General features: G+C 40.7%; 1 protein-coding gene across 16 annotated transcripts in view; it reads right to left on the minus strand.

The window, feature by feature from the left end:
• Positions 1-4165: 4165 nt before the first annotated feature.
• The window catches only part of TRPC1 (transient receptor potential cation channel subfamily C member 1), a 165179-nt gene continuing 146619 nt past the window's right edge, over positions 4166-22725 (minus strand). For 15 of the 16 annotated variants that reach the window (XM_079777910.1, XM_079777903.1, XM_079777908.1 and 12 more), the window contains 4 exons: positions 10554-10729; positions 8914-9115; positions 8454-8648; positions 4166-6093 (listed from right to left, as the gene is read on the minus strand). In XM_079777910.1, the coding sequence (XP_079634036.1) occupies positions 5866-6093; positions 8454-8648; positions 8914-9115; positions 10554-10729 (801 nt within the window). In that variant the 3' untranslated portion in view covers positions 4166-5865. Of the gene's footprint in view, positions 6094-8453; positions 8649-8913; positions 9116-10553; positions 10730-22725 lie in introns of those variants that run through there. The other variant, XM_079777905.1, reaches the window with a different exon arrangement.

Consider the following 22725-nt stretch of genomic DNA (forward strand, 5'->3'; position numbering starts at 1 on the left):
AAAGGAGGCATGAACATACAATGGAGTCAAGACAGTCTCTTCAATAAATGGTGTTGGGAAAATTGGACAGATACATGCAAAGAAAAATGAAACTAGACCACCAACTTACACCATACATAAAAATAAACTCAAAATGGATCAAGGACTTAAACATAAGACAGGAAACCATAAAAATACTAGAGGAATCTACAGGCAGAAAAATCTCTGACATATGCCAAAAGAACTTCTTCGCTGATACTGCTCCTAGGGCAATGGAAGCTAAAGAGAAAATAAACAAGCGGGACTACATCAAAATAAAAAGCTTTTGCACAGCAAAGGAAACCATCAATAAAACAACAAGAAAGCCCACTGCATGGGAGAACATATTTGCCAATGATGTCAACGATAAGGGTTTAATCTCCAACATTTACAGGGAACTCATGCAGCTTAACAAAAAGAAGATAAACAACCCAATCAAAAAATGGGCAAGTGATCTAAATAGACACTTTTCAAAAGAAGACAGAAGGAAGGCCAAGAGACATATGAAAACCTGCTCTAAATCACTAATCATTAGAGAGATGCAAATCAAAACAACAATGCGGTACCATCTCACACCTGTCAGAATGGCCATTATCAACAAGTCAACAAATGACAAGTGCTGGCGAGGATGTGGATAAAAAGGAACCCTCGTGCACTGCTGGTGGGAATGCAGACTGGTGCAGCCACTGTGGAGAACAGTACGGAGTTTCCTCAAAAAACTGAAAATGGAACTCCCATTTGACCCAGTGATCCCACTTCTAGGAATCTATCCCAAGAAACTGGAAACATCAATCAGAAAGGATATATGCACCCGTATGTTCATAGCAGCACAATTTACCATAGCTAAGATTTGGAAACAGCCTAAGTGCCCATCAGCAGATGAGTGGATTAAAAAACTGTGGTACATCTACACAATGGAATACTACGCTGCGGTAAAAAAGAAGGAGCTCTTACCATTTGCAACAATATGGATGGAGATGAAGAACATTATGCTTAGTGAAATAAGCCAGGCAGAGAAAGATAAATATCACATGATCTCACTCATTTGTGGAATATAATGAACAACATAAACTGATGGGAAAAAAATAGATCCAGAAACAGATAAACATCAATCAGAACGTCAAACCGCAGGGAAGAAATTGTGAGGTAACCAGAAACCCGAGAATGCCTTTCTAGCCACGCTAGCAATCATCAGATGTACGGTAATTTTACCTGGGACAAGAGGGTAAGTATTTTGGTCTTATGCTCCTGACCCTTCATGGGAAAAACCCTCACGTGGGCTGATCCCTTGACTAATGTAGTTACCAATAATACCAAACACCTTGGTCATCCAGGAGGCCAATGGGTGGGGCAAGAAAGTATAAATACACAGGGGTCTCCACCCAGCTTCCCTTTTGTATGACACAAAATCAAAACAATGCCCCTTTGTGTGTACAATTAAAGAGAGGTTTCTGGCTTGTGTGGACACCAAAGAAAGGGTGTCACTACTATCACTACTTGCCCCCAGTAGAGGTGCAGAAAATGTAACTAAGACCTTGCCTATATAAAAAGAAATGAACAGCCAGTTTGAAAGGGAATTGCCATGGACTAGAACAAAGAATATCCTTATATGATATTATTCTACACTGTCATTAAAATTTTTCCCAGATTTGGATCACCCTCAGTACTTATAATAGTTCCTCGCACCCTTGGGGATAAAACAAAATCATCTGTTTGGTGCTTGGAGACAAACTTAACACATCTCTTGATACTTTAGAATTACAACAGCATAATATACAATTATCCCAAGCAAACTTACTAATTCTTTGAATGTCTGGCAGCAATTTAAAAAGGACATGTAAAGATTTAACCCTTTTCATTGTGTAGAGGGCCTCCTGGGAAGGCACCTGAGCATTCTATATTGGTCCCTCTTACCCTTTAGGCCAAGAGAGACCCTCTTCTCAAAATTCAAATGCTCACAGCTGTTGCATGAGCTCTCTGTTCATGGTGAGGTTGAAGTCTTGTGATGACTGGTGCCATGGATCTGTCTCTCACCCAGTGGGGCGAACTGAGCCCTCCCTGGAGAAGAAACCCGGGTTACAAAAGATATGTGATCAGTGCTGGGGCCCCGCCAGCAGGCGAGGGGATCCCAAGGCAAGTGCTGGGCATGGAGGCCACGGGGGCTACCAAGGAGACAAAACTGAACCTCACGTCACCCTGCTTGGCCCCGGAGGATGGCTGGTTAGCCAGAGACGGGTAAGATTCCTCAAGGAAGGAACAACCTAAGACAGGCACAGTCGCAGAGGGGCCATCAGGAGAGAATTTGGGGGTCAACAGAGGTGGGGCACAGACCCTCACCCCCCCTCAACATTGCAGGGGCCTGAACCCTATCCCCTTATGAGGGAGGTCTCCTGCCCCCATGGCTGCTTCGTGCTTCCCATGCCCAGCTCAGATCAGGACCCAGGTGACCGACAGAGACTTGGCCGACAGCAGCTGCCCTCTTACTCCAACAAGAATTGTTTGAGTTGTCTTGTACCCATGGTGGGGGGAAGTGGGTTTTTGATATCTAAATCCAGCCTACCACCAGGAATGCTCATGACCTACTCAAGAAGGCAAATAATCCTTTCCACTAATATTTACAGGGTAAAATAAGATTGTTGTTAGAGTAATAAATTGACAGTGAAATAGTAGTCAAGTTTTCAGGCAAATTTAAATTGGCTAGTTGAAACAAGCGAATATTCTAGAAAAATTAATTGTACTGGACAAAAAGGTGTTCCTAAAGTGTTAACTAAAATTTTTATTGGTACTTCATCTCATGATAAAATTGTGCACCATATAATGAACCTAAAACAGTAATATTATAGTGCAAAAAATTAAAATGTAAAAGCCACCAAGACTACATTATAAAATTTTCAAAAGCCTCCTAACATTTAAATCAAAAAAGGAGGGTATAGTAGAAGAATATCATGTAAGGAAATATAACCTGTAAGTAAATTACATCTAGAAAATTAATACTTTAGAAAATTAGTTGTAAGGCTAAAAACAAGACACCCATGAAAAACACACAAGGTGTCAAAACAAGCCAGAGGAAAATCATTTGGGCAAAAAATGAAATAGGATCCCAAGTCAAATTTATAGATAATATTCCTTTATTAACTTTTGGTCGAGAATATGTTTGTATATTTTCAGAAAACTACTCTGAGACCATGTGGATTCCAGCAACAGAGAGGAATTGACAGGACTACTCCAGCCATGAAGACAGAAGAGAAGCAGTCCAGAGATGGAAGACGCTGATGTGGTCTTCCCATACTAGCAGTTAGCAGCTGTGCATCACTGCAGGTTGCCCAGGACCAAACCAGAGAGAGTCGGACCTGCATTACCACCATTTGTCCACCATCCAGAACTGTAATGTCAGTGCTGACATGTACACATAAGGAACTGTTGGACATTGTAATTGGGTCTCAAAAGAACTGTTGGCCCAGAAAGAAACTCACTACAGACTGATTCATTTCCTGTCACCATAACCATTATTGCTTGTCTCATTTTCGCTTCTTATAAGTGTATTTCTAATAGCACATGATCTCACTCATCTAGGGGAAATAATGAACAACATAGACTGATGAACAAGAACAGACCCAGAAACAAGGAGGCATGGATCAGACTGTCGGGCCTCAGAGGGAGGGTAGGGGAGGGTGGGGGTAAAGGGGAGAGATCAACCAAAGGACTTGTGTGCAAGCATATGAGCCTAACCAGCGGTTGGGGTCAACAGGGGGGTGGGGGCATGTGTGGGGAGGGGTGTGGGATGGGAATGGGGGGATGAGGACAAATATGTGATACCTTAATCAATAAAGAAATTAAAAAAAAGTTATATGTAATTACCACTGAAGGTAGAAAGGTGTAGAGGTCTAAGGTTGATGTTTTGCATTTTAGGAATTTCTTACCACAACTTAAAAACAAAACAAAACATTGAGTTGTATACTTTAAAAGAGTGAATTTGATGATGGGAATTCTATCTCAAAAAAAGTATAAAGAGTAAAAAAATTTTTCATTAATACAATGGACAGACTCTGTCCATTTACAATCCAATGTTGTTTTATTCATTTTTCTTCTGACAATATAATATTATTCAAAATATACCACACAAGTAATCCATGCACACTGTAGGCACTCCATAAATATTTTTATTTAATAATTAGGTATTTTTTTAGAATGACTAAAAATCCTGATGTGAAGTCCCAATTGGGAAGTGCATAATCCTATTATAGACAAAATATATAACTTTACATTAAACATTTTTATAAGAATTGGCCCCAAAGAGGGAACACTTACAATTTGGAAATTAAAAAGCAAAAAGTGAAAAGCAAGCGAAAACACAATAGTATTATATTCAGACAATGATCCCTGGATCAGTGGTGCTTCCAAGACGACCTGTACCAAGTGGCCTTAAGACCACATGACATTCAGTTAAGAAGTCAATTATAGACCTAATAACCTCTTAACTGGAAATTTTGCAAGAATATATAAGCCTATGAAAAATTTGTAACTACATCCTTTGCATGAACATAGGAAATAAATTTTAATATATATTTTATTTTCTAATTTTAAAAAATCAATGCTTTTCATCATAAGCAGCAAGAATGATCCACAAATCAACATGAAGTCACTTTTATAGAAGCTATGTTAATTCTGTGGAAAATACTTTGGGAGAAAAGCCCAAGAACCTTAGTTCAAATAGAACAGATCCCTGCAGGGTTTTCCAATGTTTAAAAAAATAAAACAGCCTGTGACCACACGTGGTACAGAAATATCTTCTAAGACCTTACTTTATAGCTATGAACATTCACGCCAACCTGAAAAATATTATGGCACTATTATAACAAGAAAAAGGTTAAAAACCACCAAATGTCTAATCTTATATAAGTACCTGGGCAAACCTGTAAACATAAACAAGTACTCTACAGCCACAAAAAACAAGTCTACTAACTGTATATTTCAAAAATGACATGATTCTATAAAATTTAACAGGTAGACTTATATCAATAAATGGGAATCTATACTAATGAAAGCATACTATGCTAATTAGACCAGACATCCTTCCTTCTGGACACAGCCACAGCGGGGGGCCGCGGCAGAGGTGGCAGAGGCCCCCAGCTGGCGGTGCCGGCAGTGGCCGGGGCCAAGGCCCTTGCACGAATTTCGTGCATTGGGCCTCTAGTCTATATATAAAATACTATTAAATAAAAAAAAGCAAAATTAAAAATAGAGTAATTACAACCATGTAAAAGTAAATATATTACAATAACAAAACTGAAGTGAATTTAAATTTATAGACATAAATAGATTCAAATATTCATTAAGGTTGTTTCTTTGTTACTTAGGATTATAATAAAATAAAAACAGATTACCATTTTAGATTAAACTATAATCCCAAACAATAAATACTATATTATATGTAAAGTCCTAAAACACATTTTATAAACCATGACTTCAATACTTCAAGTTATTCCACGGGAGACATTTACTGGTCTTCATTTAGCGAATTTTCTGGCAATGTTTATAATTATAACTGCCCTTCTTTAACATAAAAAGAAAAAAAATTTAGAGCATTGTTCAAATAAGAAAACCAAGCAGCATGCTCACAAAACCTGTCTACTAAATCTGTTTTGCTTCCGCAAAAAGCAACCAACAAAAGTTTTAAAAAGCTTACTCTATTTACATATTTTATATAACATAGTTATGCTATAAATATTTTAAACAATGCTTTTACATAACTCTGTATTTCAACATATATCTTATGATTTAATTGCAAGTTATGCAAACAACCTTTCAGATTATTGAAAATTATTCTCTACATGATTTAGAAAATGATTAGTTCCTTGGATAAAACATAGCATATTTAGAAGTCCGAAAGCCAAGTAAATCCCTTATCTCATTTCGGAATTTTGACAGATCTTGGCGCAGTTCATTTAGATTTTCTACAGTTGCCTGATCTGTGCTTTGCATCTTCTGTCTCATGGAAGTCAAGTAACGATGTACCAAGCAGCACATCACTTTTTGGTAGTTTTCATCTCTCTTTTGTTTCAAATTTCTCCATTCCTTCAAAACAAGCAATAATATGATATTAACAATGGGCATAAACAATATTTAAAAGAAGTGGATTTTTGAAAAATATTCACAGATACAAACAGAAATCTTCTAATGCTTTATTAGACTATACTTTTGCCACTCTGTTATAAAATAACATTTAACACTTGTTTAAAACAAATGTAGCCTGCATATTTGTTTTATTCATTCACCTGTGTGCTTATTTTGATTCAAAAATAGTCATAGGAGTCCTCAGTTTATAGGAAGAATTAGCATAGTTGTAGGAGTCCTCAGTTTATAGAAGGAATTACCAAATTATTACCCTTACACAGGTCAAATTGACCCACTTCCTGGTTTTAATGGCTTGTCGGCTAAGAATGGTTTTACAGATGAACATTTGTTACTAGGTTGATTTTTTTTTTTTTTTTTTAGAGAGAGAAGAAGGGGAGGGAGAGAGAAAGATACAAATAGAGAAAGAGAGAGAGATCAACTTGTTCCACTTATCGATGCATTCACTGGTTGCGTCTTGTATGTGCTTGACTGGGGATGGAACCTGCAACCTTGGTGTATCAGGATGATACTCTAACCAACAGAGCTATCCGGCAAGGCTGGGAACAGTAGTTCTGAACCTCAATTAAACAAAATGTTATCCTCCCCCAAATGGAATTCCATTCTTTTCATTAATAGATCTGTATTACAAAAATTACTACTCAATTATAGTTACACTAGAGGCCCGGTGCACGAAATTCGTGCACAGAGGGGGGTTGTCCCTCAGCCCAGCCTGTACCCTCTCCAATCTGGGACCCCTCAAGGGATGTCCGACTGCCCGTTTAGGCCCGATCCCTGGGATCGGGCCTAAACGGTCAGTCGGACATCCCTCTCACAATCCAGGACTGCTGGCTCCCAACTGCTTGCCTGCCTGCCTTCCTGATTGCCCCTAACCACTTCTGCCTGCCAGCCTGATCACCCCCTAACCACTCTGCTGCCAGCCTGTTTGCCCCCAACTTCCCTCCTCTGCCGGCCTGGTCACCCCTAACTGCCCTCTCCTACAGGGTTGATCACCTCCAACTGCCCTCCCTTGCAGGCCTGGTCCTTCTCAACTGCCCTCCCTTGCAGGCCGGGTGCCTCCCAACTGCCCTCTCCTGCTGGCCATCTTGTGGTGGCCATCTTGTGTCCACATGGGGGCAGGATCTTTGACCACATGGGGGCAGCTATATTGTGTGTTGCAGTGATGATCAATCTGCATAGTACTCTTTTATTAGATAGGATAGAGGCCTGGTACAGGGGTGGGGGCCAGCTGGTTTGCCCTGAAGGGTGTCCCTGATCAGGGTGGGGTTCCCTTGGGGTGTGGGGCGGCCTGAGCGAGGGGCCTGTGGTGGTTTGCAGGTGGGCCACGACCCCTGGCAACGCAAGCGGAGGCCCTGGTATCTGGAATTTATTTTCCTTCTACAATTGAAACTTTGTAGCCTGGAGCAGAGCCAAGGCCCGCAGCCATTTGTGTTGGGGTTATAATTGAAACTTTGTTGCCTTAAGTGGGTGGGCCCGGCCAGGGTGTGCAGAAAGCTTTGCTTCTCCTGTTGCCGGCGGCAACCCTGGCCTGCTCTCTCAAGCTCCATTCTGCCGCCATTTGTTTGAATTTGTTTACCTTCTATAATTGAAACTTTGTAGCTTGAGTGGAGGCTTAGGCCTGCAACGGCTGGCAGAAAGCTTGGCTTCCTCTGTTACCTAGGAAACCTTGCTCTCTGTGGCCATCTTGGTTTGGGTTAATTTGCATACTTTCTCTGATTGGATGGTGGGTGTGGCTCATGGGCGTGGCTTGTGGGTGTGTCGGAGGTATGGTCAATTTGCATATTTGTCTATTATTAGATAGGATTTTCATTTCATCAATAACAATTTATTGGAAATTTATGTTCTTTCTTATTCTATTAGTACTCACATAAATCTTTCATTTTGTCTCAGCTTGTAAAGTCTAAATTATTTACTATCTGGCCCTTTACAGAAAAAAATTGCCAACTTCTGATTTATAGCAACATGTATTAAATTATTCACGTATTGAATAACTTTCAAGAAGAACCAGAAAAAATATGAGCTGACTATCAGTATCTACACTCACAGAATAGGGATAATGAATATTTTCTCCATGTTTTAAAACTGAGATGAGATTTCATGAAAAAATACCAGTTCTATCTCTCATTCTCAAAAATACTTATTGAATCCTTACTTTATGTTTTATCTATGCTGTGCATTAGGGATACAGGAGTAAAAAAAATCAAGACAGTCCCAGGCCTTAAGAAGCCTGCATATTTATGCCTGGGGAAACATCTGAGGTTACGAATTATTAAAACTTCTATGTTGCAATTCTAGTCTCTTACCTTTAGACTGTTTTGCCGTTTAACCCTGCCTTTTGATGTATGAGAGCAAATCCATTTACTGAGGCTACTAATCATGTAGCAGATGGTTTTTGGTGAAGGAATGATGTTGAAAGGTGGGGGTAATGTACATTTGTCATCAAAGTAACTAAGCCACAACTTTGCGCGGGCAAACTTCCATTCTTTGTCTTCGTGATTCTATAAAAGGCAAATGAAAAAGCTGTATAGGATATGAACATGCACACGGGGAGTGGCAGAGAAAAAGATATTGTTTTAAACTGTCCATGTTTCTACATCTTGTAGGTAAAAATGTGATTCATGATTTGCTGTTATTATACATTACTTGCATTAAAAATCTAATTTTAAAATGCTAGTAATTCTTAATTCTTACATTTGGTTGCCTTATCTGCTGCATACATTGGGATATAGAGAATATAGAGTTTTTATAAGAATAGACACTTACTGCTATCAACTGGAAGCTCTTGTGCAGCATTGCCACCAGCAGCTTGGTGAGCACAATCACAACCACCACGTTGTACGTGCCCACAATGACAGCTCCCACAAAGGACTGCAATTCTTCTCCGTAGCTGAATCTTGTGACAAAGATTGCCACATGTGCTAAGGAGAAAATATACCAGAACAAAGCAAAGCAAGTGCCAAAGAACCTGTAAAGACGATTACATTTTTGTTTAAAAGAAAATTAAATAATTAGCAAAAATGAAGAATTCATTTATATCAACATTATGTAAAGAAAACACTGATAATCCAAGAATAACACTTTATAAAATAAATGAGGTGAACCCAACAGTAAAGATATGCCTTACTTTAAACAAAGAAGTAGACTCAAAAGGAAGAGAAATTATTCCTCTTTAATCTCTTATTGCCTTTCTGTCCATTTTTAACATACCAATGTCTATGATCCTGTTAATGCCTAATCAAATTTTGTCACTCCTCTGCTCAAAAATATCAATGGCTATCTCAATACCCCAAAATCCTTACAAGGGCCAACAAGGTCCTACATGATCCCATTATCTTTCTGACCTCATCTACAGCCCTCACTCGGATTTCCCCCCCTCCCCCCAGCCACCGGCCTCCTGACTTTTCCTTGAATTTGCAGCCATACTTCCAACTCAGGGCATTTGCTTTTACCATTCCCTCTCTCTGATGATGCACTTCCTCCAGACCCCTCCTTCGCTGCTTGATCTTTCACCAGCTTTACATATTTATCTGAATGTCATCTCTGTGGGCCTTCCCTAATATCCTAACTAAAACTGTACCCTCACACATACTTCCCCCGGCCCAAGCTTTGTCTCATTAGCCATTATCACTGTGTAATACATTGTATATTTTATTTCTTATTGTCTGTATCACCTCATAAGAATATACTAATAAGCTCCATGAGGTGGTCCTGCTCATCAACACTCTACTCACTCAGCACTTAGAACAGTGTTTGGTATGCAGAAGGGTTGGATGAACATTTATTATTCATTTAATCTCATTCCCTAAATAAGATGACATGAAAGTAACTGAAGAAGAGTTGGTACATAAAACACAATAAATATGCAATTCCAAACCTCTTCTCCATTATTTTATTAAGGAATGAGGGGGCAATATTTTATCTGCCTCACAACTGGTTGTTCAATTTCTTAATGAGCATAATTAAAGTACGTATGTATTATGATAACAGTAAATCAGAGAAAAAATTGTGATAAAGTTCTAATAATTGTCCATTTCAATAACTCCTAACAAGCAAAAAATGTGAGAAACTGTTTTGGTTGTAACAGTGAGTGAGAAGCAGAGTTGCTGAACGTCTTATAATACATACAACCCATGGAGAGCTGCCCTGCCCCAGCCAGCAGTGCATGAAGTGCCAAAAGCTCCTCCACTCACACAGCCAGAAAGGGGGAGGAGCCAATGGAATAATCTGGGCCTACTAATTATCTAAGGTTCTATATGTAAAGATAACTATCAAGTGATACACTAAAAATAAGTATTTATTATTAAAGAGGAATTTCTTAAAGATTTGAAGTTCTATTTCTGTAATTCCTACACAGCATGTTAGAAAGAGAAATATATCTACTAAAAATTGTAAAAGACACTCACGAATGGAAGGTGTCGTTGCTCTGCTGCTCACAAAAGATGCCCACACAGTCCTTCTGCTCTTTTGGAGTATAGCCTTTATCATACAGTTGTGTCAATCCAATTGTGAATGAAAACAAAACAAGAAGGAACATCCCAAGAAATTTTCCAAAATCTTGAAGCATCTGTCCCATTGAAATCTGTGGAATGTATACTGTTTTTTATTAAAATGATCAGGAAAACAAAATATTAAATATTAATGACCAGGCAATAAAAGGAAAACAAATATATGAGCCACAAACTACTCCTTTTGAGATGGGTTAGCACTTTTAAGACATCAAAACTCCAGCTGTTCCCCAGAGCAGTGTGACCACAAGAGCACCAAGGAACAGCAGCCCTCCAAGCAGCCCGCCCAAGGCTGAAGAGCAGCAGCCTCACGTGGCCTGCCCCTGTCCAAGGAGAAGCAGCTGTGTGAGCGGCCCGCTCCCCTGTCCGAGGAGCAGCAAACACGCGAGCAGCCTGGCTCCGTCCAAGGAGCAGCAGCTGCATGAGCAGCCCGCCCATGACTGAGGAGTAGCACCCCATGCAGCCCGCCCCATCGGACATGCTGTGTAGCATCAGCTGTGCCGACAACCAGCCCCCATCCAAGGAGCAGCAGCTGTGTGAGCAGCCTGCCCCCGTCTAAGGAGCAGCAGCTCCACAAGCAGCCCGCTCAAGTCCGAGAAACAACAGCTGTGCAAGCAGCCCACCCCCGTCCAAAGAGCAGCAGCCACACAAGCAGCCTGCCCCCATCCGAGGAGCAGCAACTGGGTGAGCAGCCCACCCCTGTCCAAGGAACAGCAGCTCCGCGAGCAGCCTGCTCCCATTCGAGAAGCAGCAGCCAGCCCGAGCAGCCCACCCTAGTCCAAGGAACAGCAGGCACAAGAGGAGCCCACCCAGTCTGATGAGCAGCAGCCACACATAGACAGCACTCGTCTAATGAGCAGCAGCCGGGTGAGCAGCCCGACCCTGTCTGAGGAGCAGCAGCCACGCAAGCAGCCCACCCCTGTATGAGGAGCAGTAACCCTCTAAGCAACCTGCCTCTGTCCAAGGAGCAGCAGTCATGCGAGCACCCCATCCCCATCCGAGGAAAAGCAATCACATGCAGCCTGCCCCCATCTGAGGAGTAGCAGCCTCGTGATCAGCCCACCCCTGTCCAAGGAGTAGCAGCTGTGTGAGCAGCCTCCCCCCACCAGCTAGAGGAGCCACCACTGTTGCGAACAGCACCCACCAGAGGAGCCACTGCCAACTGAGGAGCAGCCGCTGCTGCAACTGCCCAAGTAGCAACTGCAGCCCAAGGAGCCACTTCCACACAAGGAGCAGCCATTGCATGACTCCACATCTAGATCCATCAGTGAGATAAAAAAAAAAAATGGGTAGACAAAGAAACCCCAAAGTAAAGAAAAGGAGGAATCACCAGAAAAGCAGCTGAGTGAAACAGAGCCATGCGATATGTCAGAAAAAGAATTCAGAATAAGGGTCATACATTTCATAAACCAGATAGAAGAAAAAATCAACAACTTATGTAAGAATCAAGAAGAAATGAAGAGTGATATAGCTGCAATAAAAAAACACTATGGAACGTTTCAACAATAGACGAGGAACAGCAAACTCATTCGTCAACAGAGTCAAATATCAACAGTAAAACGATTGAAATTTCTTTTGAGAGCCAAATTTTTTAAACTTAAACTATATAGGTAGGTACATTGTTATTAACTTAATTAGGGTACTCCTAAGCTGGACTTTGCTAAAAACTCAAGGGCCAAAGAGCCATATGTGGCTCGTGAGCCGCAGGTTGCCAATCACTGGAATAGAAGTGAAGGACCAAATTAGTGAATTAGAAGACAGGGAAGCAAAACACACCCAAGCTGAACTACAATTGGAGAAAAAAATTAAAAGAAAGGAGAGCCTACAGGAGTTTTGGGACAACATGAAATGAAGCAACATACGAATAATAGGGGAGCCAGAACAACAGGAAGAGGAACAAGGGTTAGAAAACCTATTTGAAGAAATAATATAAAACTTCCTTGATGGGGGGAAGAAAAAAGGTCACAAAAGCACAGAGTCCCAAAAAAGATGAACCCTCAAAAAACCCACATCAAGACACATCATAATTATGATGGCAAATGTTCAGGACAAAGAATCTTAAAGGCTGCAAGAGAGAAACAGAAAGTTACATACAAAGGATGTCCCATTAGATTATCAAATGATTTTTCAACAGAAACACATCAGGCCAGAAAAGAATGGAAGGAAATTTACAAAGTGATGCAAAGCAAGGGACTGAATCCAAGAATACTCTATCCAGCAAGGCTATCATTCAAAATTGAAGGGGAAATAAGGAACTTCACAGACAAAAAGACGCTAAGGGTGTTTATCACTACCATGCCAACAATGCAAGAAATGCTAAAGGGACTGGTGTAAAAAGAAGAAATAAAAAGTGAAGAAGGAACACAGGCACAAAAAATAAGAATGTCTACAAACAAGTACCTATCAATATTAACTTTAAACGTAAATGGACTAAATGCTCCAATCAAAAGACATCGAGTGGCTGAATGGATAAAAAAACATGACACATATATATGCTGTCAATAAGAGTCCCACCTCAAACCAAGATGGCGGCATAGGTAAACACCTAAACTGCTGCCTCGCACAACAATTTCAAAACTACAACTAAAAGACAGAACGGACATCATCCAGAACCACAGGAAAGATGGCTGAGTGGAAATTCTACAACTAAAAGGAAAGAGGAAAGCACACGAAGAATCAGAGGAGCTGCAAAGGACTGAGGTACGGAGACACGCACACAGAGAGGAAGGGTGGCTGAGTGCTTGGCTGGAATTCTCTGGCGGAAGAGGGAAGGAAGCCCCCGAATGCACTGAACCCCAGTTCTGACTGAACTGAACCCCAGTTCTGGGTGAAACCCCGTGGACCCAGGCTCATACGGGGGGAGTCTGGACTGTCAGGTAGAGAGAAAGGCACACAGAGACTCGGACACTCGAGGAAAACGTGGTGGGCAGGGTTCTGGAGGTGCGCGTGTGCAAGTTCACGCAGAGAAGACTGACTGCTGATCTTGAGAAACAGAGCTGCCTGAGACTCGGATCCTGGCTTCTGACACAAACCAGGACCCTGCAGCCACTGGGGACAGAGAACTGCTATCACAGCTTCAGACCAACAAACAACAAGAATCCAGACTTCCCCGCAGATTTCCGTGAGTCAAAGAGCCTATCCCCCTCCTCGCAGGCGCGCAGATGGTGCCATAGTAACTGATAGACCCGCCCCTCCCCCAAGCTGCTGAGCGCCCACAGGTGCGCGGAAAGCGCCATAGTAACTGATAGACCCGCCCCTCGCCCAAGCTGCTGAGCTTTGCGCAGGGACGCGCTCCCCCTTAGGGAATTTGGCGCGCGCGCGGGACAGAAGCAGCTCCCCGTCGGGGAAATCTGTCAGTGCGCACAGAGGGCTCCCCTTCGGGGAATTTGGGGGAATTTGGCTCGCGGGTCACAGCTCCCCCTTCGGGGATTCTTAGAGCGTGCACAGAGGGGCTTCCCTTTGGGGAATTTGGCGCGCAGGACGGACTCTGCCCCACTTCCGGGACTCTGGGAGAGTGCACTGAGCCAGCTCACCTTCAGGATTTTAAGAATGTGCGCTCTAGCCGGATTGGCTCAATAGAGAGAGCACACACAGGATGCAGCTCCACTTCAGGGAATTTGGCACGCCAGACACAGCTGCCTGGGATCCCTGACTCACAGCGCATTCACACTAAGAGCCAGCGACCCCAATTGTTGGTGCGTGCACACACAGGGACCCTGATTCTCAACGAGAAACCGCACAAGGCAACAGAGACTTTGACACTCGAGTCCTGGTGCAGACACAGGGAAACTCTGACTCCTGGCACATGCTAAGGATCTCATTTTCGGCACATACCAACAGTGTGGTGCAGACAGGGCCCCTGATTCTAAATGTACACACGAGACCACACGGAACACTGGGGACACTGATCCTGGGCAAGTCTGGTTCCCATCAACCAAAGGCAGCCACGCGTCCTAGTGTCAGAGCACTTCAGTGAAACTCGGGTGGAGCGAAGTCCCCACAGCACACGGCCCAGGTCCACGCAAACGGAAGCTTGAGCTTTCTGGTAATAGCCAGAATGGGGAAACGAAATAACTCACAGAGGAAAAAAAATGTGGAGTCGCCAAGAAAGGAAATTAGTGAAACTGAAGCTTGCAACATGACCGAAAAGGAGTTCAGAGTAATGGTCATGGAATTTATACATCGGATGGATGAGAAAATCAACAACTTATGCAAGAATCAGGAAGAAATGAAAAGTGATATAGCTACAATCAAAAACACCATGGAAAGTTTCAACAGTAGACTACAAGAAGCAGAGGACCGAATTAGTGAGTTAGAAGATCAGGCACAGAAACAAGCTCAATCTGAACAGTAATTGGAGAAAAAAATTAAAAAGCAGGAGGAAAGCCTAAGGGAGCTTCGGGACAACATGAAACGAAGTAACATGCGTATAATAGGGCTGCCAGAAGGACAAGAAGAGCAGCAGGGATTAGAAAATCTATTCGAAGAAATAATGACAGAAAACTTCCCGGATATGGGAAAGATAACAGTTACGCAAGTACAGAGAGTCCCAAGCAGGATCAACTCAAAAAGACCCACACCAAGACATGTCATAATTTCAATGGCAAATATAAATGATAAAGAGAGAATCCTAAAGGCAGCAAGAGAGAGACAGAGAGTTACCTACAAAGGAACACCCATCAGATTGTCAAATGATTACTCAACAGAAACACAACAAGCTAGAAGTGAATGGAAGGAGGTATACAAAGTGTTGCAAAGCAAAGGACTGAATCCAAGAATACTATATCCAGCAAGACTATCAATCAAAATTGAAGGGGAAATCAGGAGCTTTGCAGACAAAAAAAGCCTCAGGGAGTTTATCACCACCAAACCAGCAATGCAAGAATTGCTAAAGGGAATACTGTAAAAAGAAGAAATAAACAGGTAAGAAGGAATACAGACACAAAAATAGATATGACTACAAACAAATACCTTTCAGTAATAACTTTAAATGTAAACGGACTAAATGCTCCAATCAAAAGACATCGAGTAGCTGAATGGATAAAAAAACACGACCCATATATATGCTGTCTACAAGAGACCCACCTCAGAACAAGAGACTCACACAGATTGAAAGTGAAGGGATGAAAAAATATCTTTCAGGCAAATGGAAATGAAAAAAAAGCTGGGGTAGCAATACGTATATCTGACAAAATAGACCTCAAAGTAAATGCCATAACAAGAGATAAGGAAGGCCACTTCATAATACTAAAGGGAGAAATCCAACAAGAAGAAATAATTCTGGTAAACATATACGCTCCCAATATAGGAGCACCCAAATACATAAAAAAAACTCCTGGAGGATATCAAGGGAGAGATTAATAGCAATACAATCATAGTAGGAGACTTTAATACCCCACTATCACCACTGGACAAATCCTCTAAACAAAAAATCAGCAAAGAAACAGCAATCCTAAATGACTCACTAGACCAGATGGAATTAATTGACATCTTCAGAACATTTCACCCCAAAGCCACAGAATATACATTCTTCTCAAGTGCACATGGGTCATTTTCAAAGATAGACCATATGCTGGGTCACAGGCAAAGTCTCTTCAAATTCAAGAAGATAGAAATTATATCAAGCATCTTCTCAGATCACAGTGGCATAAAACTGGAAATCAACTACAATAAATACAATCCAAAGAAATCAAACACATGGAGACTAAACAGCATGCTATTAAACAAGGACTGGGTCACCAGAGAGATCAAGGAAGAAATAAAAAACATCATGGCAACAAATGACAATGAAAACACAACAATCCAAAATCTATGGGACACAGCGAAAGCAGTCTTGAGAGGAAGTTCATAGCTCTACAAGCCTATTGCAAAAAACAAGAAACAATGGTAATAAATTACTTAACCCTACAACTCAAAGAGCTAGAAAAAGAGCAGCAAGAAAAGCCCAGTGTAACCAGAAGGAAGGAAATAACAAAGATTAGACCGGGGATAAATGACATAGAGACCAAAGAAACAATACATAAGATCAACAAAACCAAGAGCTGGTTCTTTGAAAGGATAAACAAGATTGATGGACCTCTAGCCAGGCTCACCAAGAAGCAAAGAGAGAGGACCCAAATAAACAAAATCAGAAATGAAAGGTGAAATAACAACAGACCCCGCTGAGATACAAAGGATTGTTACAAAATACTACGAACAACTCTATTCCAAAAAACTGGACAACCTGGAGGAAATGGACATATTCCTAGAAAAATATAACCTTCCAAAAATCAATTAAGAAGAATCTAAACAACTCAATAGGCCAATAACTATGGACTAAATTGAAGCAGTCATCAAAAAGCTTCCGGCAAACAAAAGCCCGGGGCCTGATGGCTTCACAGGAGAGTTTTACCAAACATTCAAGGAAGAACTAAAACCTATCCTCCTCAGACTATTCCAAAAAATTCAAGTGGAAGGAACACTTCCAAGCTCCTTCTATGAAGCCAGCATCACCCTAATACCAAAACCAGATAAAGACAACACAATGAAAGAGAATTACAGACCAATATCCCTCATGAACATAGATGCCAAAATCCTCAACAAAATTCTAGCAAATCGGATCCAGCAGTACATCAGAAAGATCATACACCATGACCAAGTAGGATTTATCCCAGGAATGCAAGGATGGTACAATATCCGCAAATCAATAAACGTGATACATCACATAAACAAATTGAGAGATAAAAAATCACATGGTCATATCAATTGATACAGAAAAAGCATTTGACAAAATCCAACACCCTTTCTTGATAAAAACTCTCAACAAGGCGGGAATAGAAGGATCATACCCAAACATAATAAAAGCTATATATGATAAACCCACAGCAAACATCATACTCAATGGGCAAAAACTAAAAACATTTCCCCTATGAACAGGAACAAGACAGGGATGCCCACTCTCACCACTCCTGTTTGACATAGTACTGGAAGTATTAGCCATTGCAATTAGACAAGAAGAAGAAATAAAAGGCATCCAAATTGGAAAAGAACAAGTAAAGCTGTCTTTATTTGCAGATGACATGATATTGTACATAAAAAATCCGAAAGACTCCGTCAAAAAACTAATAGACTTAATAAATGAATTCGGCAATGTAGCAGGATACAAAATTAACGCCAAGAAATCTATGGAATTTCTATACACCAATAGTGAACTTACAGACAGAGAGACTAAAAAGGCAATCCCATTTACCATCGCACCAAAAAAATTAAGATACCTAGGAATAAACTTAACTAAGGAGGTAAAAGACATATACACGGAAAACTACAGGACACTGAAAAAAGAGATAGAGGAAGACGTAAAGAGATGGAAGAACATACCATGTTCATGGATTGGTAGAATCAACATCATTAAAATGTCCATACTACCCAAAGCAATCTATATATTCAATGCACTCCCCATTAAAATACCAACGGCATATTTCACAGACCTTGAAAGAACTCTCCAAAAATTCATCTGGAATAAAAAAAGACCCCGAATAGCCACACAAATCCTGAGAAAGAAGAATAAAGTAGGAGGGATCTCAATACCAGACATCAAGCTGTATTACAAAGCCACTGTTCTCAAAACAGCCTGGTACTGGCACAAGAACAGACATATAGATCAATGGAACAGAATAGAGAATCCAGATATTGACCCAAACCACTATGCTCAATTAATATTTGACAAAGGAGGCATGAACATACAATGGAATAAAGACAGTCTCTTCAATAAATGGTGTTGGGAAAATTGGGCAGATACATGCAAAAAAATGAAGCTTGATCACCAACTTACGCCATACACAAAAATAAACTCAAAATGGATACAGGACTTAAACATAAGACGGGAAACCATAAAAATACTAGAGCAATCCACAGGCAGCAAAATGTCAGACATATGCCAAAAGAACTTCTTCACTGATACTGCTCCTAGGGCAATGGAAGCTAAAGAGAAAATTAACAAATGGGACTACATAAAAATAAAAAGCTTTTTCACAGCAAAAGAAACCATCAACAAAACAACAAGAAAGCCCACTGCATGGGAGAACATATTTGCAAATGGCATCACTGATAAAGGTTTAATCTCCAACATCTACAGGCAGCTTATAAAACTTAATAAAAGAAAGATAAATGATCCAATAAAAAAATGGGCAACAGACCTAAATAGAATCTTTTCAAAAGAAGACAGAAGGAAGGCCAAGAGACACATGAAAACATGCTCAACGTCACTAATTATCCGAGAGATGCAAATCAAAACAACAATGCGGTACCATCTCACACCTGTCAGAATGGCTATCATCAACAAATCAACAAATGACAAGTGTTGGAGAGGATGCGGAGAAAAAGGAACCCTCGTGCACTGCTGGTGGGAATGCAGACTGGTGCAGCCACTGTGGAGAACAGTATGGAGTTTCCTCAAAAAACTGAAAATGGAACTCCCATTTGACCCAGTAATCCCACTCCTGGGAATATATCCGAAGAAACTAGAAACACCAATTAGAAAGGATATATGCACCCCTATGTTCATAGCAGCACAATTCACCATAGCTAAGATTTGGAAACAGCCTAGGTGCCCGTCAGCAGATGACTGGATCAGAAAACTGTGGTACATCTACACAATGGAATACTATGCTGCCATAAAAAAGAAGGAATTCTCATCATTTGCAGCAACCTGGGAGGAATTGGAGAACATTATGTTAAGTGAAATAAGTCAGTCAATGAAAGAAAAATACCACATGATCTCACTCATTTATGGATAATAAAGAACATTATAAACTTGAACAAAAAGATAGATACAGAGACAGTAAAGCATCAAACAGACTGTCAAATTACAAGGGGAAGGTTAGGGAGAGGTGGGGGAGATAAGAGATCAATCAAAGGACTTGTATGCATGCATATAAGCATAACCAATGGATGCAAAACTCTGGGGGGTGGGGGCATATATGGGAGTGGGGTGTGGGGGGGGCAATGGTAAGATATGTACACATATAATACCTTAATAAAAAATTTGAAAAAAAAAAAGAGAGAGAGAAGACTGACTGCTGAGGTTGTAGCTAGCTCTCCCCAGCGGAAGGGTGTCGGAAGCTCCTGACTACACTGAATCCCAATTCCGACTGCACTGAACCCCAGTTCTGGGCAAGCCTGGGGGAATCTGGACTGTCAGGCGGAAACTCAGGGGAGCCGTGGAAGGCAGAGGTCTGGAGGCCCGTGCGCAAGGGCAGGGCTGATGGGAAGCCAAGACTGTCTGCTCAGCCCTGAGACACTGCCCCATCCAAGCTGAGCACAGAGGCTTTTGAAATTTTGCAAGACTGGTCCTATAAGGCTGTCTCCAACATAGGTCTCCCGGCGTAAACACAGCTGATACACATAACCAATTGGCCTGGAGGTCAATTCCTTCCAGTGATACCAACAACAATCAAGACTTAACTACAAGGCTGTACACACAGACCACAAAGGGGTGAATCAAGAGTGTCCACCTCAGATGACTGGGGAGGCTGACCCACTGGACCATATAGGAAACCTAGCACACAAGCTACACTACCAACTCACGGAAGCAGCGAAAATGCAGAGACAAAGTAACAGATCACAAACGAAAGAAATGGAGGAAAATAAATGACTAGATATAGAATTAAAACCACGGTTATAAGGTTTTTCAAGAATTTCCTAGAAAAGGCCGATAAATTTAATGAGACCCTCGAGGATATGAAAAAGGACCAACTAGAAATTAAACATACACTGACTGAAATAAAAAAATATTATACAGAGACCCAACAGCAGACTAGAGTACCACAAGAATCAAGTCAAAGATTTGAAATACAAAGAAGCAAAAAACACTAAGCCTGCAAAGAAAAAAGAAAAAAGAATCCAAAAAGTTGAAGACAGTGTAAGAAGCCTCTGGGACAACTTCAAGTGTACCAACATCAGAATTATGGGGGTGCCAAAAAAGAGAGAGAGCAAGATACTGAAAACCTATTTGAAGAAATAATGACTGAAATCTTCCCCCACCTGGTGAAAGAAATAGACTTACAAGTCCAGGAAGTGCACAGAACCCCAAACAAGAGGAATCCAAAGAGGACCACACCAAGACACATCATAATTAAAATGCCAAAGCAAAAGACAAAGAGAGAATCTTGAAAGCAGCAAGAGAAAAACAGTTAGTTACCTACAAGGGAGCACCCATACGATTGTCAGCTGATTTCTCAACAGAAACTATGCAGGCCAGAAGGGAGTGGCAAGAAATATTCAAAGTGATGAATAGCAAGAACCTACAACCAACATTACTCTACCCAGCAAAGTTATCATTCAGAATTGAAGGTCAGATAAAGAGCTTCACAGATAAGAAAAAGCTAAAGGAGTTCATCACCACCAAACCAGAATTATATGAAATGCTGAAATGTATTTTTTAAGAAGAGGAAGAAAAAAAAGTAAAGATAAAAATTATGAACAACAAATACATATCTATCAATAAGTGATCCTAAAAATCAAGTGAATTAAAAATCTGAGGAACAGAATGAACTGGTGAATATAATAGAATCAGGGGCATAGAAAGGGAGTGGACTGATAATTCTCATGGGGAAAGGGAATGGGGGTGCAGGAACAAACTGGTCAAAAATTGTATACTTATGGATGAGGACAGTGAGGGGGAGGTAAGGGCAGAGGGTGGGGTTGGAACCGGGTGGAGGGGAACTATGGCGGGGGGAAAGGAGAAACTATTGTAATAATCTGAACAATAAAGATTTATTAAATTTAAAAAAAGGAAAAATAAATAAATAAATAAGCTTATAAATTTAAAAAAAAAAAAAGTCCCACCTCAGAATGCAGACTGGTGCAGCCACTGTGGAGAACAGTATGGAGTTTCCTCAAAGAACTGAAAATGGAACTCCCATTTGACCCAGTAATCCCACTCTTAGGAATATATCCTAAGAAACTAGAAACACCAATCAGAAAGGATATATGCACCCCTATGTTCATAGCAGCACAATTTACAATAGGTAAGATTTGGAAACTGCATAGGTGCCCATCAGCAAGTGAATGGATCAGAAAACTATGGTACATCTACATAATGGAATACTATGTTGCCATAAAAAAGAAGGAATTCTTACTATTTGCAGCAACCTGGATGGAACTGGAGAGCATTATGCTAAGTGAAATAGCCAGTCAATGAAAGAAAAATACCACATGATCTCACTCATTTGTGGATAATAAATCATTATAAATCATTATAAATGATTTTATAAATCATTATAAATCATTATAAACTGATGAATAAAAAAATAGATACAGAGGCAGTAAAGCATCAAACAGATGGGCAAATTACAGAGGGAATGTTAGGGAGAGGTGGGGAAGATAAGAGATCAACCGAAGGACTTGTATGCATGCATATAAGCATAACCAATGGACACAATACACTGGGGGGTGAGGGCATGTATGGGAGTGGGGTGGGCTGGGCAATAGGAAGATATGTACACATGTAATACCTTAATAAAAAATGGGGAAAAAAAGAGTCTCAGCTCAGAACGAGGGACTCACACAGGCTGAAAATGAAGGGATGAAAAATATATTTCAGGCAAATGGAAATTAAAAAAAGCTGGGGTAGCAATACTTATATCTGACAAAATAAACCTCAAAGTGAAGGCCATGACAAAAGACAAGGAAGGCCACTTCATAATACTAAAAGGATCAATACAACAAGAGGATATAACCCTGGTAAACATATATGCACCCATTGCAGGAGCATCCAAATACATTTTTAAAAAAATCTCCTGGAAGATATCAAGGGAGAGATCAACAACAACACAATCATAGTAGGAGACTTTAATACACCACTGACATCACTGGATACATTCTCTAGACAAAAAAATCAGCAAAGAAACAGCAATCCTAAATAACTCACTAGAGCAGTTGGACTTAATTGACATCTTCAGAACATTTCACCACAAAGCCATGGAATATACGTTCTTCTCAAGTGCACATGAGATATTTTTTTAAAAATAGACCATATATTGGGTCATAAGCAAATTTTGCCACAATTCAAGAAGATTGAAATCATATCAAG

The sequence above is a fragment of the Cnephaeus nilssonii genome (assembly GCF_951640355.1).
Source record: "Cnephaeus nilssonii genome assembly, chromosome: 7".
NCBI classification, from domain to species: domain Eukaryota; kingdom Metazoa; phylum Chordata; class Mammalia; order Chiroptera; family Vespertilionidae; genus Cnephaeus; species Cnephaeus nilssonii.